Raw genomic sequence first — 17,136 nt, forward strand, 5'->3', positions numbered from 1 at the left:
TGCCTCCCCCGGGAGCGCTTCAGTGCATGGGCCCGCGCCCCTGAATCACTGGGGGCAGGAAGGGGAGAAGGGATCTTACAGCCCCCGCGCCCCAGCCTGGGCAGCAGCAGAGAACGCGGGAGGGTGGCGAGGGCTTGATCTCGCCCCGGCGGCTCCAGCCCCGCTCTCGTTTGGACCCCGCCCGACGGCAGCAGCCTGGGGACACGGTTCCCCTCCCCAGCCCAAGGCAGCTCCTTCCCCGCTTCCTAGGGCCGAGCGACGCCGGGGGGGGGGGAGGGGGGCCGTCCACGCGGCCTGGGCAAAAGAACCCTCTGCTCACCCCCTTCGCCCAGCGCTCGGAGAAGGGAGTAAATGCCACGCCCCTGAGCGAGGGGGGAGGGGCGAAAATTCCCATGCCCCGCCCCCCGCCGTCCCGCCTCCTGAGCCGAGGCAAATAATCCCCGGGCTTTGCCGGGGGGAGCAAAGCAGAGGGGCGGGAAATCCCCTAAGCCCCGCCCCCTCGGGGGAAGGGAGAGGGAGGAGCCAGTTGTGGCGCTCCCCGCCCTGTGACCTTTCACTCCACGGCCCTTAGTTACCACGCCGGGCGTCACTCAGGGGTTAAACCCTTGACGCTCTCAGCATTCCGGGCCAAGCCACTATCGCGCAGGGGGGGGCTCAGCGAGCTGATTCCCACGCCGGGGAGCGGTCGCTGCGCCCTCCTCGGGTTCGGCCGCGCGGTGGTCTCGCCCAGACTCGGCCTTAGTGACAGCGGCCGCATCCAGGGAAGATGGCGGCCTCGGCCTCTGTGCCGCTAGCGGCTTCGTGAGTGCGGCACCCGCTCCCCGCCCCGCCGGGCGCAGGGACCATGTCGGACTCGGAGGAGGAGAGTCCGGACCGGCAGCTCAAGCTAGTGGTGTTGGGGGACGGCACCTCCGGCAAGGTCAGTGCCGGGGCCCGTCTGCCCCCGCTCCTCGCTGCCGGGGCTGCACCCCGGCCTTCCCCGGGAGGTTCTCCGTCCCCTCCCGCCGCGGAACGTCCCCGGGGTGCCGGCCCCGCCCTCGCACCGGCCCCGCCTACTTCGCCCCCCTCCCCCCCCGCTGCCCGTAGCTCAAAGAGCCAAGCCCCTGCCCCCGCCACGAGCCTCTCGTGTCTGTCGCGCCCGTCGCTGTCGCCATATCTGGCCAGTGCCTGACAGGCCGCCGGCCGTTGTCCCTAGCCACGTCCCCGGGAGCCCAACGACCTCGGACTCGAGGCCCACAGCGCGGCGGCGGGGTGGAACAATCGCGCCATGAGCGGCCTCTCCCCGGGTCTCCAGAGACCTCTTGGGGCAGCGAATGGCAGCGATGAGGGTTCCCCGCTGCCAGCGCAGCCCCCGGAGACGGACCGTGGGAAGGGAGGTTGCTGGAGCCAACCCCATCTGTCTTGTGGGGCGCAAGGAGCAGTGGCCCCGAGCAGCCCCCTAGACCCTGCCGCCCCCCTGGCAATCGGCGCTCAAACTCTGGGCAAGGCTCCTGCGTCCTGCCGCGCTCTGGTGCGGCAAACTAGGAATTCTAGACTGGCTGAACTTCAAGTATAAAAGCCCTTAATAAAGGTAAAAGTTGTTAATACAATCACTACAGTCGCCTTTGTGGTGGTTATTTGACATTAAAACCAATTTATCCTATATTGTTCCCGTATTTTCGGTATGTTGCACACTTTGTGTTGGCAAGGCATAGTTGCATCATAGAAGTTGTCAGGGGGAAGCTGCAGGTTTTGGCATCTGGACAGGCATTGGGAAGGGATTTGGGGCTCTGGCAAGGCAGAGGGAGGGAATCTGGGGTTCGGGGACAAACATACTAGCCGGATGTTGCTGAAATAATCAGTGCACTAGTTACGTACATCGCTATTCAAGTTGTGTTCTTAAGGCTTCAAAAACTACTAGACTACTCACACCAATGAGGCAACTTTATATCTGTCAGAGCTATTATTTCAGGGTATGGGAAGTCACCAGTGTGGTGTTTTAATTTTGGTTCATGTTTTCAAGGTTTTCTTTCTGTGAAGGTTAGGAATGTAATTAACAAATAACATGGTTACAGAATTGTGGACTACATGAGGTACTTGACCAGCCTGTAGCCAAATAAGGCAAAGCACAGGTCACTATGCACCAAAGAAGACAATAAGACCTGATCTTTACTTGCAACAAAAAGTGATCATAGTGTATGTATTATTACACATATCTTGAATGTGTGTATAAGACATACCCGATGATCTCCATCATGAATGTGAATTTCAAAAGTACAACTTCTCCTTTGTTACTGACTTTCTAGTAGAAAATTAAAAGTTCAGACACAGAAAAACTGGTGTACTTAAGATTCAGGTGAAAAACCAAGACTTCGTATAATTTGTAGGTGTTGGAAAATCTGCTTGCCATAGATAAGTAGGAAAATTCTCTGTGGTGGAAAAGGCAAGTGGCTAAATGTAGACTTTTCTTTAAATGAAAGAGTAAAGAGTATCTAGCTCGAATGGTTGTAAAGAAAACCTTTTATGCCATAAAAGTAGTGTTATGTTTGAATAGTAGACAAATTTCCAAGTGACAAAATAAGGAGTGTATTATAAATGCTCAAGATTGCTCTAGTCTTTTGCTCTTAGCTTTCCCAGTATACAAATCAAACTAAGAAGTCCTTTTCACTACTGCTGTTTAGCACCTTATGGCAAGACCTCTTACCATATCTGGAATTTCAAGCATTGGTGCATTTTGATGTTTTTTCCTGGTTGCATCCCGAATCCTCTGCTGCAAGAAGTTGCAGGAAGAGGAAGTTGCAACTTCAGGCCTTGCAGAAAAATCTTGCAAAAGTAAAAGAGGTCTGTCAGCCTGAATGGGGGGAAAAAATACAGCCTTGGGGCCAGTTCAGGTGAATTTGGAGACCTCTTAAGACCAAACCATTTGAGTTCCCCCCCCCTTGTATTGTTACTTGTTCCCCCTGGTTCTTAAAATGGTGTGTGTATAAGCATAAGTTTCTTACCCCCCCCCCAGCCTCCCTTGTATGTTTCTCATCTAGCCTCCTTGTGCACGTTCTCAGCCCCCATTCACTGTGCACATTCCTCTCTCTGCAGGAACTATGATCTTCAGTCAATGGAGAGGAATGGGAATAGTGGCAGAAGATGTATTCCCTCATTCCCTCCTGAGATCCAGAACTTCATGTTTTCCTTCTTCCTCCGGGCCAGCATTGGCAACACTGGTCTCCTGCCTCTCGAGGAACGATGATTCAGCCAGCTTACAAGAAGGCAGCAAACTTGCATGTCTTCTGGTGTCATGCCTGGGAGAGAGGGGGAAGGATTCAAATTCTGTGGAACCGATGGCAGTAGTTTAAAAACAAAACTGCTCAGACAGCTCAGTGGCTGTTGCAGTCCAGGACAGTGTTTCCATTTCTCCTCCTCAGTCATGCCCCATTCATGAGGCAGGGAACAGTGCTTCACTCCCATTCACTTTTTGAGAAATTTCATGACAGAGGTGTGGGGAAAAACACTCATGGAAGGGTCACTAAGTGTATTTTTTTTTTTTTTTTTTTGCTACACAAATATACACAAGAGTATAGTGGGGGTTTTGAAAAATGAGACCTGGAGGGGAAGGTTGGAGAGTGAGCCCACCTAGCACTCAGTGTGCAGCAGTGGCATTGAGACCTGTCAGATGGTGTCACAATGCTACTCAGGTTTGGCCTGTCAACCCCTCCATAGATTGAGATGGAGGAATAGATGGGCTAAACCTGAGTGGCGACATGGCAGGGTGGTAAGGGAAATGGGAACGATTCAGGGTAGCTGGGGAGTCTAAATCAGGTTGACTTGATGGGAAGGAGTGAAAGTGCTGCTTCTGGAGGAGAGAAGTAAGAGTAACAGCATGATAGAAAGGGAGGCGACTGATAGAAGTACAAAGACACGGACCAGAAGAAAACAGTATAATAAAATAGAGAAAATAAAGAAAAGATTAAAATTTAAAAAAAATGCCTAGAAAATATTAAAAAGAAAAAAAAATTGGGAAAACAATGCATGACCTGAGGGAAAAATGGTGATTAAAAAGGGTTAGAATGAGTTAGACAAAAATAAGGAAAACAGATTAAGCCAGGTAAGCAAAAGAAATCTGAAACAGAAAAGGAGGATTGAGTTAAGCAAAAATACACAGCAGTATAAAAGAAATGACTTTCTTTTATAGGAAGGAAGAGGAGGGAAAGAGAAAAGGGAACAAAATTCAGGAATGAGAGCTTTTGTCAAACCTCTCCCCTCCAGAAACTAAACCAAATTTTTTAAAATTAGTGACATTAACATAGATTGAAAAAATGGTGTCAGTCTCTGGATTCTGCTTCTACATCTTTCCACGCGCTTGCATGTTGAGAAACTACAAAAAACTAGTAGTGAAACTAACAAAAATCACATTAGTTTTGCTCTGCTGCTGCTCGGGAAAGCTGTCTCTCTCTGTGGAACTAGGTTCCGGAGCTATTCATGGGTAAGGTGGTCTTGGAAAAATAAAGGTCATGGGAGTGGGTAGAGCAGCAGAAATGCACCATCCCCTTACCTACTGGGAGGTTGGAGGAAGAATAGAATAGCTGGGACCACCCCCAAAAGTTAGGAGGCTTTCGGGCTGGAGATAAGGGGCAGTGCACATTCCTTCTCTCCCTTCCAGTTGGGTGTGGGTCTTCAATATATCGCATATCTACTCTCGAGGTTGATGCAAAAGATGGAACTTAACTGTGTCCTGCCCCTGGTAGGAATCCTAAAATCCTCTTCCCGTACATCAGCTTTGAGATGGGCTTCTCAACTGTGCATTGCTCCTGGATCTTTCTGATGTGTCTATTCTCCCCCACCCCCTTTTTAAAAATTTTGAATTAACCTGTGGGTAGTGAGACTCTATTTTCAAATTCTGCAACCTCATTGATCAACATAATTTCAGACTTCATTATTGCTGATCTCTGAGGAAGTACTGTAAATATTGGCCTCATCACATAACTATTTTCAGCCATTAATGAACTGGAATTTCCTTCTCTAGCTAAAAGGTATTTAGCATTTATAGCCTCACTACCCACCTAATACTTTGTACTTTTGTAGTACCTTTCATTTGAAGATCTCAAAGTGCTTTATAAACATTAATTAAATTTCACTCCACTACTATCATGTAGATTACTATCGTAGTCTCCATTTTGCAGATGGAGAAACTATTCAAAGAGCAATATTCAGGCTTGCAAACCTAGATAGTGAAAATAAATAGGTTGTCTGTAAACATTTATCGGCCATTTTTTCTTTTATAGGACAGTTTTTCATTGTTGGGTTGCAGTGGAGAGGGAAGGCCAAAAAATCGAAATTATAAAATTATTTGCTTTGTGAACTAGGAATAAGCAAAATTTTAGATCACTGTGTTTTTATAAACTAGACCTAGACTTTCTTCAACGAAAAGTTATCCATATTTGAGTTACTCCATAACCAGTTCAAAAATTAAAGCATTTTCTGCCCTACAGTGTTCTGTCATTTTGTGCATCTAACTAAGATTCTTACAATCTGGTGCTGGTACAGAATGTGGTCCAGTGGGGATTGCTACTATAAATAGAGAGTTGACATGATAAACTGGAAGGAGTTGGGTGTGAGGGGGATACAGATTAACTTTTGGGTAGTGATAGTGAATTCTCAATGGGTTTGATAAAGTGGAAGCCTTTGATGGAAGACCTTATTGTTGCATCCAGAGGTAACAGTCAAAGTCCCATTAGCACTTCTGAAAAATTTACCTCCTAAGGAGGAAAAGGCAAGTAGGGCAGCCTTTGGAAAGTTCCTACTCCTGCTCTACAAATACCCACAACATGGCTAGTAGGAAAGCATGACTGACACTGTCCAGTGGGAGTCATGATCGGCCGAACCTGTGGACGTGACAGGTAACCAAAGTGGCCCGGCCCGCCAGGGGCTTTCCCTGCACAAGCAGCGTCCCAAGTTTGGGAAACACTGGTCTATAGCATGACTTGCCATCTAACATTTGACAGAGGGTAACTTTTTTTCCAGACATAGTCTGATTTTTTGTTTGTTTGTCTGTAAATTAATGTTTGCAGTGGTGGTGTAGCCTTGTTTGTCCTAGGATATGAGAGAGAGAAAGTAATTTCTGTTGTGAAAGAGACAAGTTTTTGAGCTGCAGAGCTCTTTTTCAGGACAATTTATGGACCATTTCCAGCACAGGTGATACAACTAGTTGATGATTGATCTAAAAATATAAGCAAGCAGTCTTCTCCTCTCCTTCACCCCTTACATTAAATTGTATCCTTGTTTTGTAGGGAATTCCCCCCAAATCACTCATTCTTAAAACTGCTGCTTTGGCTTTTAAGCGCTTTGTTCTTCTACTCTTATGATTTAATTATATGAATTGCTAATTCAACACCCCAAGAACTTTAGATGAAAGGGGATGGACTGGGCTGCTTAATAAATATCAGGCATATGTATTGAGACCCAGATTCAGTCAGCCATCCCTATTCAGCAAAGTACTTATGCATATGCTTATATTTAGGCAAGTGCTTAAATGCTTTGCTGAATTGGGTCCTAAATGGAGAGAGTCTGTCAACACAATGGCCACTCTGGTTGGCAGTCATAGTAGAGAGGTCATGGAATGAGACCCAGTCTATGTTACAAAATTGTTCTTCAGATTAATGAAACTTTTTGGGTGGGGAAAACCTTGTTAAAAACAGTCACAGAAAATATGCTTTTGAGTTAGAATGGCTTTCATCAACCATTGGAATGGAAAATAATTTACCTTGACCACACAGGCCACTGCTGCTGCCAAATTGTTACCTAAAACCTTTCTCAAGAACCCCTCTAGAGAATAATTTTAGGATCGCAGGGAGCTTTTGCATTGTAGATGGGCCTGAATGGGCATGGAGACAACTTTTCCATGTGCAGAGGATTTGAACTGCTGCTGTCAGTGTTCTTGTGGATAAATACTTGTTCTGTGAATGAATAGAGAACTCCAGTCTTCACGGCTGGCAATCCTACACCTTTCGTGAGCGCTAACATTCATTAAAAAATTAAAAAAGGAGTTAGTCAATGATTTTCTGCTATAAATTCCTTTGCATTCAGGAGAGTGGAGGAAAACTATTTAAGAGAACTTTGCCATGCTGTTGATTACTTGTTGCTCTTATTGGTTGGCTGTTAATTGAATGTGGTGTTTATTTTTATTAACACCCGTAGAAACCTTTTGGGAATATCAAGTGTCACAGAGTGATAAAGTTAATATTTACTGTACTCTTAAAACAGGGGAGGGTTTGCTTATTTATCATGGATCTAAATTAGGATTTTATATTTTCCAAAACCCTATGATATAGTCAGATTATATTTGTTCTACATCCCAGGTGCTAATTATTATTCACTAATGAAAGGAGAAATTACAAGGGAAAAGTTCCTATTTTGTAATTAAACCTCAGTTTACAGGAAAAGAGGGCCTATATAGTGCACTTCTGCACTTCGTTTATACTTGCCTACATCTGAGGTGGTGGTAGTTTTTTTTTTTTTTTTTTTTTTTTTTTTTTTTTTTAAATGTGTTTGTGAAATGATCAAATGCTCAGTGTTTAGATTACAAAATCAGTGTGAATGAGTTAGTGGTATTCCAGTCAAAATTTTTACTGAATTTTTTATTTTGAATATGTACTTAAAAATAATTGTCAGATAACTTTGCGGTGGCAGATGGATTCTCATCCTCTGTGATCCTCAACCTTTTCACTGTCAAGTGTGGTACAAATGGCATGAATATGCTTATTTAATTATAGTTTGCTTGTTTTCATTTATTTTCTAATTCTCTATGAGCCTGAGTCCGTAGAGTAAATTAAAAGATTCTCATTAATTTAATTGGGTTTTGAATCAGGTCTAAAAATATCTTCTGAGTTCAAGACACCTATTAATCTCTGACAGTGGTGGGAATATGAATGATACAATCAAGCAACTATTAAGTCTTGTATTACTTCCTTCACAAATAACTTTCTGGATCCGTATTTCCCTATTCATGCTTGATTCCTTAATTCTGGAGTCCTTTGGTGGTAGTAGTGTATAAAAACTTCTCATGAAAAAGGGTACAAGCTGTTGTAGAACAAGAGCGAGCGTTACAGTGCCCCTCCTCCTCCCCCCCCTTTTTAATACATTAGTAGTGTAACATGTCTGGTTTTCAGTAACAGGACTATTTGTATTATGTAATGTATTGTATGTTAACTGGATATCCTCTACTACCCATTTTTAATAACACTTGATGTCATTTAGTGGTTTATTTAAAGATTGTCTAGATTCCTATTTGCTCACTTTGGATGTTAGTCTCTGGCAGCGTAGGGGCTTTGTGGAGTTGTTACCCGATATTTTTTTCCCTTACAAATAGAGGCAGAAATATGGCTAATTTCTGCAGTTTGTAGATAAATGCCTGGCAATGATTTGATATAGGATACATTCTTTTAGCAACATCACACTACGTTTTAAGGCATCCCATTATATTTTTTTCAATAGTTCTAGGAATGCATATGGTGTTTTCTATTCTTTTGTATCCTTTTTACATTATATCATGTATTCTTATTGCCTTTGATGAATGGATTACAACTGGTCCATGAAGAAACAGAAAATACATACATTGTTACTTTCTGCATATTAAAGTCATTAGAAGCATGCCCTTTTTGAGGTTCCTAGTAAAAATTAAGAGCTGCCTTTTGAAATAACAGATTTCTATGTATCAGTGTACATTCATGATGACATAACTTTGTGAAATTTAACACTAGGAAAACAATTTCCAATGTACTGTTTGACACAATATATGCAAAACTTCATGTGTGTAGTCTCAGTAGGCATATAAATGTTTGCAGGATCAGGCACTAGGTTAGTCCCCAGGTAGGCCCTTATCCTGCAACTTTTGTGCAGGAAGTGGATCCCTGCAACCATACAGACCAGCAGTGTGGATCTGAGTGTGAGTAGTTGCCCCGTGTTGAAGGTTTGTGATTAGTGCTGTGTACATGGTCCTGTGTTGTAGAAATCAGGACTTTCTTTTTAACAGTTCTAAGCCCTATAGGGTAGAGACCATATCACCTTATGTTTGTATGGAGCAGAGTGCACTCAATCAAAAACGTAATACAATTCTTCATTTGTAATATCAGAATATTTTTAAAATGTACATGCTGAATGTTTTACTTTGTTTTTTTGCTGACATAACTTGCCATTATCATCTACTTTTATTATATTTTAAACTGGACAGGACGCTTGTCTACCATCATAGAATATTGTTAGCTGGCGTTGATTAAAAAGTTGCTTACCTTTGTTTTATAAGATTTAGGACTGGTTTAAATTGGGTTTGCAGCCTTTAAAATACCAAATAATTTTATCTGATTCTGTTTTTAGACATCTTTAGCCACACGTTTTGCCCAAGAAGCTTTTGGGAAACAGTACAAACAGACTGTAGGACTGGACTTCTTTTTGAAAAGAATAACATTACCAGGTAAGAGAATAAAGAGTCTTAATTTGAAAGTAGTGGCAATAGTAAAACTTGCAGCGACATGGTCTTGAGAATGAAATACATAACGTAAGCTAGTGCTTTGCATGCAGATGTTTTTAAATAGAACAATTAATTTGGCTATTGAGGGTAGTTTCTTTCAGATTTCTTATTATGTAGAAACCAAGTGAAAAAGGATTGTGTATTGGCAGTTTGTCTTTAAAGATTGTTATTTTCCTAGAACCATTATTAGTCACATTTTAAAAAATATTACTTTTTGGTATCCCTATTAAGATTAACCTCTTCAAGTGGTAGTAGTATAATACACAACATAAACAAAATAAAATTAACTGAAAATATCTTTGCATTTTGAAATCTATTTTTTTTAGATAAAATACACTGAACTTGTATTTCGGTTGTGGGGGAGAAGTATAATGTACCTATGGAATCGCTGTGCTCTAATATGTGAATGCTGTTTTATGCAAGGCAGCATGAAATTGCTGGCATTTAATAGACCACTAAAATTTAACGTCCCTCGGCACTCATAAAAATACAGTTTGAGCATTCAAGATGTTTCAGTTCACGACGGCAAAGAAACTATTTAGATGCCAGTTGCACACACTGCATGGAAAATGCAAAAAATAATAAAAAAAAGAATGGTTAGTGCTTAAAGTTTGTTTCTGAACAATTGGGGGTATAAAAAGAACCATTCATTCATAGTGGCTGTTCAATTTGTAAGCATGAAAGTATTCCATTAAAAGCAATTTACCCTGGTGAGCTTAATAAATGAAAGCTGGAAAAAGCACTTTTAAGTATTAAGTTGCAGTCAGGTATGATAAAGTTGATGCAAATTCTGTCTTTATTTTGGTAACATACAAGTAGCAAACTAGAAAAGAAATCTGCAATCTTCCATGAAAACATTCACTGTTCTGAACTTTATTTTGTTAAAACTATATTGCCAATAATTTTTAAATGTTATGTTAATTTCCCCCCCAAGTGATATAGAATGCAGGAGTACGTAAAAGGATTCTGTTCTTCAAGATTATTTTATTAGTTATTCCACTGTACTCTTTTGTGTATGACTTGACGCAAATTCCAACTGTGTGTGCTTATTTCTGTATAAAATGGATAGAGTAATTTTTTATTGTCCTGCCTGCTCTTCTAGAAATAAAAGTATGCAGAATACTTACAGCAGCACTTGTAAATGGAATGTGTACACAAATCATGCAGCATGTATGCTGAGAACTTGTACTTTTGCAAGGTTTTTTCCAGCGGTTAAACATACAGAAGCTATTCGTACATTATTGGGTTTCTAAATATTCCTTTTGGGTGGAAAACTTGGAGAAGTATAATACTTTTGTCCCCCTTCATAATAGTTTTTGTTCCATAATTATTGTTTCAAAATAAGAGTATAGGTGTAAATCACACCCCATATAGAATAGTGACTGCCCATGTATATTTTCTTATTTCTGTGTTTGTAAAATAGAAATACATCTTATTTCAGGAAAGATGCATTTTTCCCTTGGTTTCTCACTGTGTCCCTCTGTCTCTAGAGGGATAAATTTTTATGGAAAAGTCAGATTTTGGGGGGGGGGAAGGTTTTAAAGTTTAAAAAGTAACTATGAAATGCACTTCCTCAGTAAATGGATTCTTTTAATTTATTGATTGCGACTATTAGTTTTGCTTATTCAAAGTTATTAACATTTCTTTAAAGGTGAATTCATATAACTAGACAAAAGTATGCAAATATCAGTAGAAAAACATGCACTAGTTTGCATCCTTTAGTAGGACAGGTGGTAGATAACTGACTTCGGAATAGCACTAATTTATGTGTTGATTTTAAATGTAAGCAGATTTTTGAAAATTGAAATGATAGTTTTAAAACCAAACAGAAATGTATTATTCCATCCCCATAAAATATATTAAGATTTATTTAAAAAACAAATAGTAACTTAGTAGATAAAAATGAAATGTTGGTTTGGAATGTTGTGTTTATCCAGTATAGTCTTACACTTTTCAATTTTTTTAGTAACTGATATAATTTTACAGTAAGAAGTGGAATAACATTTTACCAATTGATTCAAATAAAATAACAACTTAATACACGTTGCAAATATTTTTGACTGTGTAATTGTGAACAATTTGATTTTTAGTGTTCAGCTACTCAAATTCTCTCCATTAAATTTTTTCCAGGTAATTATTTTCCAAATACCGATCCATTTCAGTATATTTCACGATCCAATATTCTGTAAAGTCTGGATGCAATCACTCTACAGATTTTATGGCTTTAAATAGTGTATCTGTTAGCCAGAGGTTCTGCTGATAGAGCTTCTTAAGAGCCATAGTCAAAATACTTGCAGGGAGGTTGTGGGTACAGTTCACTAAACAGGGTTCTACTGTGAAAATCATTTTTTAAGTCTTCAGTACAAGAAGTAGGCAGACTTGTGTTTTTTTAGTTTCATCTTGACTGTGCAGCACTTTAAGTAAGGTTAACCAATGCACCAAGCATACTTTTACAAAGGTCACTGTTGAATCCTCTTAGTGGCTTCAGTTCAGACCGAAAGCAATCTATATACCTATATGTTCTCATTTACTCATTTTTTTGCATGCCATTTTCTACAAAGTGTGTGTAAAACAAATAAATGAATAAACAAACAAAAAAAACTCCACTTGAATTTTCTTGTTTGTCATCAATGGACTCTATGCAATTTTTCTGGAATTCTTTAGCTTTAATTGTTTACTGGTACATTCATTTGGTGCTTAGAGAAAGGATACTATAGCTGTAAAAAGCAAACTGTTGACATTTTTCCTCATGTATAGTTAACTTTTTGTTATTGCCATCATGAGTTAATATACACTTCCTTTAAATTGGTCAGTAGATAATACGTTTTGCCAAAAGTAAAATTTAATGTTACCATATCTGAATTTGAATTTTAAATAGTCATATTGTTCAGATTTTTTCTACTGTCATAGCTATCCTAAAAAGTTGACCACAAAATAGATACTACACAACATGGAATAATCTTGCAAAAAACATATGAAGCGGTATAGGGTTAATACTAATTTATCACTCTAGATAATCAATATGAATTTCAGTAACTGCTCTAGTTTAATTTAAGACAGAAGTCACCTTTAATATGAATGAAGCAATGAAGCTTTATTTAGACAAACAAGATTTTATTTTCTATAATATTAATAGAAGGGAAAAACTTCATAAGTTTTTAAGACTATAAGAGACCTAGATCATCTAGTCTGATCTCCTGTGTAACACAGGCCAGAGAAGATCATCCAGTTACCCCTATATTGAGCCCAATAACTTGTATTTGTCTCCAACGTTGGATAGTAATCAATTTGGAAACATTTTAACATACACAATTATGATTCTAAAATTTCCTTCTTTTAAAAGTTACACTATTTCTAATATTTATTCCATATATCTAGCATGAATGAAATGGTAAATTGGCAATAGAACGAATACAATGAAGTTAGATATAGGATACTACAGAATGACTTGTTTGGTGGGCTTTTGGGTGTGTTTAGGTTGGTTACCCACTGAAGAAGCATAGTTGCTTCCTAGTGCTGATTCACCAGTTTGTTCATGCCAAATATGTGTTATGAAAGACTTATTCCTATGTTATCTGTAGTCACTATAGATTTATGTTCTAAGTTTTAAAAGCATCATTTTATAATTTGTCAATGCCTTATGAAAACAGATATGTTTCTTATTACAGGTGAAAGGTTAATTTTGAATATTGAACATAAATATACTGTTTCCATAAATATTCTTTGTGTTTAAGAAGGGGATTTCATAAATTTAAAAACACATTGATAAGTAAAGCTTGTTTTTAGTATTCTGAATCGATTGAATCTTTTAGTAAGTACATGAAATATTCACATACATCTGAGACATATGTACCAATTTTAAAAGATTTGGCTAAAAAGTCTGAACACTTAACCAAAGTAAAACAAAATGTGTTATAAAAATGTAATTGTTACATTTTGTAGCCAAAGCGTAGTATATCCATGTATCCAGTATATCCATGTAATTTACTGTCTACTGTCACAAAGCAGTAGAGTAAATTTTCATCAATAAGTGGGATATTCACTTGTGTAACTCATTTAATGCTAATGAAAGTTCTTCATGTAAATACTGTGTTCTTTATGGGTGAATAGATAACATTTTGCTCAAGAACATAAAGTTTGTAATATAATAATAAATATCCAATTTAAGGCTAAAACTCTCTGTAACCAATAGCATTTGCTTTTTCCTCCCCCATTACATACCACACTATTGGTATGAGTTAAGAAATGTTGGACTTAAATTTTATGACATATGTGGAATGTGTCACTTTATTGCATTTTTGTCTAGAAATAAAAATTAATTGCAAGTTATAGTTTTTTATACATACAAAGTATTATTAATGTATGCATTGTAGTTAGATTGATGAAAATTTGTATTGAACTTTACTGTACTAGAGTCTGATGCTTCCTGACAATCAGTTTTGTACTGTAGAAGGTATCTGAGCATCAAAGATGACAGTCAAGTTTTGCACTCTGTGTGTGTTACAGGTTGGCATAGATCTGTGTGTGTATGTATTTTATGTGCTAATTTGGATTGTTTGCTCATAAAATTCATCTGTTTCATTACATCTAAAAATGGCTCAGTGAACCATTGAGTTCTTTGGGTGCAATGGACTTTAACAACTATGTGAATGATTAATTTGACAAGTCTGCATGGACTGTAGATGATTTTTTTTTTTTTTTAACCTCTTAGCGTATCATTCATTTTGATATTTCTGGTTGTGTATAGAACAAACACAAACCATTATCTACAGTATAGAATATGATCTTCAAAACTGAATTTAAAGCTACTTTGAGTTGTGTACCAAAAAGGGATGGTCTATTCATTGGTTTTAAAAAAAAAAAAATTAATTTAGAGGCTGAGAATTTGTAAGCCAAGTCAGGTTTATGGCTGAGTGCCTCTTTGGAGGAGGGAGGGCAGAGGATGAAGGATTTTGTATCCTGAAAATAGGGTTGTGTTAGCATTTCCATTATAATCACCTAACTGTACAGTAATATTAAGAACAGCTCTACCAAAATAGTTACTCTGTGCATGTATTCTAGTTTTAAACGTTTTTAAGACAGTTGAACAGGCGCACTGGAGATAAAATATGTGGTTAGGTTGATATTACTAGAAATAAAGGACAATGCAACTATTGTGGTATAAAGATTTGTTTTGTTAAGCTTCTTTTCCGATTGCTTCTCTGAAATACATTATTAAACTTCAACTTAGGAAAATTGAACCTTATACTATTCTAGTTCTTTTCCTCCATAGAACACTTACAGTGAGATGTGGTTCATATCTAGCTATATTTTTACTGGATCTTAATGAGTATAATTTAATAGGAATTAACTTTTTTCCCCAGTTGATTTGTTCATCTCCGTATTTTGACCAAACATTTATTAGGTGTACAAGAAAATATTTGTAAAAAATATTTACAAATATGTTGGAATTGTATCAACTGCTTTAATGTTACATTTGGAATTTAGTTGCATCTAACTTCATCATATCAGTATCTTCAAAGAAATCATCTTCTTTATATTTTTCTTTTTCAGGAAACTTGAATGTTACTCTTCAAGTGTGGGATATAGGGGGGCAAACAATAGGCGGCAAGATGTTGGATAAATATATCTATGGAGCCCAGGTACAGTAAAAACAAAACAAAAGTTATCAACTTTGCTTTCATAATGATATTCTTTCAGGAAACATTTTTAGGCACAAAATTAAACATCTGCTTAATTTAAAATTTATTTTAGCATTGATTTATGTGCAAGTTTTATTTTTGGATATAGTGACGTTTGCGATGGCTTTAAAAAAAGCAGCAAAGGTGCTAGTTTGCAGATCCCTAACAACTCTCAAAAAACAGATGTATGTTTCCATGCATTGTGGCTGGGGTTGAGAAAAGCAATCACAGTAAACAGTAAAGGCTGTTTGGATATCCTCATGGTAATGGTAGATATACTGGCTACTTTGAGAGCAGATGCCCCCTGAGGGGAAAAAAGTAGAAGGAGGAAATTAAGAGCAATCCTACACCATTAAGCTCATACAAAAAAGTGGGGTTATAAGAGGGAAAACAAAAGGAGGCAACCAGGTAGCTAAATATTTTTTGCAGAACTTGCATAAAGTGAAAATTAATTTTTGCCCCAAAAGCTTATGAAACAACTTTAAGTGAATGCTAAGACTAAATTAAAATATTGCAACAACATGTAGATTTATGAGATGCAGTTTTGGAATGATGTGCACATAATAGGGCTGTCAAGCGATTAAAAAAAATAATGGCGATTAATCACACTGTTAAACAATAATAGAATACCATTTTTTAAAATAGTTTTGGATATTTTTTACATTTTCAAATATATTGATTTCAACAGAATACAAAGTGTACAGTGCTCACTTTATATTTATTTTTGATTAAAAGTATTTGCACTGTAAAAAACAAAAGAAATAGTATATTTCAATTCACCTAATAAAAGTACTGTAGTGCAATCTCTTTATCTTGAAAGTTGAACTTACAAAAGTAGAATTATGTACAAAAAATAACTGCATTCAAAAATAAAACAATAAAACTTTAGCGCCTACAAGTCCACTCAGTCCTACTTCTTGTTCAGCCAATCGCTCAGACAAACAAGTTTGTTTACATTTGCTGGAGATAATGCTCCCCCCTTCTTGTTTACAATATCACCAGAAAGTGAGAACAGGCATTTGCATGGCACTGTTGTAACCAGCGTTTCAAGATATTTATGTGCCAGATGCACTAAAGATTCATATGTCCCTTCATGCTTCAACCACCGTTCCAGAGGACGTGTCCATGCTGATGATAATGAGTTCTGCTCGATAACCATCCAAAGCAGTACGGACTGATGCATGCTCATTTTTTATCATCTGAGTCAGATGACACTAGCAGAAAGATTGATTTTCTTTTTTGGTGGTTCAGGTTCTTCAGTTTTCACGTTGGAATGTTGCTCTTTTTAAGACTTCTGAAAGCATGCTTTACACTTCGTCCCTCTCAGCTTTTGGAAGACACTTCAGATTCTTAATTCTTGGGTTGAGTGATGTAGCTATCTTTAGAAATCTCACATTGGTACCTTCTTTGTGTGTTGTCAAACCTGCAGTGAAAGTGTTCGTAAAATGAACAACGTGCTGGGTCATCATCCGAGACTGCTATAACATGAAATATATGGCAGAATGCAGGTAAAACAGGGTAAGAGACACAGTTCTCCCCCAAGGAGTTCAGTCACAAATTTAATTAATGCATTTTTTTTTAATGGGCATCATCAGCATGGAAGCATGTCCTCTGGAATGGTGGCTGAAGCATGAAGGGGCATACGTCTGTTTTAGCATAACAGGCACGTAAATAGCTTGCAATGCCAGCTACAAAAGTGCCATGTGAATGCCTTTTCTCGCTTTCAGGTGACATTGTGAATAAGAAGCTGCCAGCATTATCTCCTGTAAATGTAAACAAACTTGTTTGTCTTAGCAGTTGGCTGAACAAGAAGTAGGTCTGAGTGGACTTGTAGGTTCTAAAGTTTTGCATTGTTTTGTTTTTGAGTGCAGTTATGCAACAAAAAAAAATCTACGTTTGTAAGTTGCACTTACATGATAAAGAGATTGATGCACTACAGTATTTGTATGAGGTGAATTG

At 38.6% G+C, this 17,136-nt stretch overlaps 1 protein-coding gene and 1 long non-coding RNA gene across 6 annotated transcripts in view; both read left to right on the forward strand.

Moving 5' to 3' along the window:
* Positions 1–549: 549 nt before the first annotated feature.
* RAB28 (RAB28, member RAS oncogene family) overlaps positions 550–17,136 on the forward strand; it is an 85,148-nt gene continuing 68,561 nt past the window's right edge. The window contains exons 1-3 of one of the 5 annotated variants that reach the window (XM_038399397.2): positions 550–919; positions 9,343–9,439; positions 15,050–15,138. In XM_038399397.2, coding sequence (XP_038255325.1) covers positions 845–919; positions 9,343–9,439; positions 15,050–15,138 — 261 coding nt within the window. In that variant the 5' untranslated portion in view covers positions 550–844. The remainder of the gene's footprint in view (positions 920–9,342; positions 9,440–15,049; positions 15,139–17,136) is intronic. The other 4 variants (XM_043514144.1, XM_043514146.1, XM_043514145.1 and 1 more) reach the window with 4 other exon arrangements.
* On the forward strand, positions 1,086–4,026 carry LOC122460113. The gene is made up of 2 exons (XR_006281201.1): positions 1,086–1,570; positions 3,073–4,026. It is a non-coding gene; the product is annotated as an uncharacterized LOC122460113 (long non-coding RNA).

This window comes from Dermochelys coriacea, chromosome 4, assembly GCF_009764565.3.
Source record: "Dermochelys coriacea isolate rDerCor1 chromosome 4, rDerCor1.pri.v4, whole genome shotgun sequence".
NCBI lineage: Eukaryota > Metazoa > Chordata > Testudines > Dermochelyidae > Dermochelys > Dermochelys coriacea.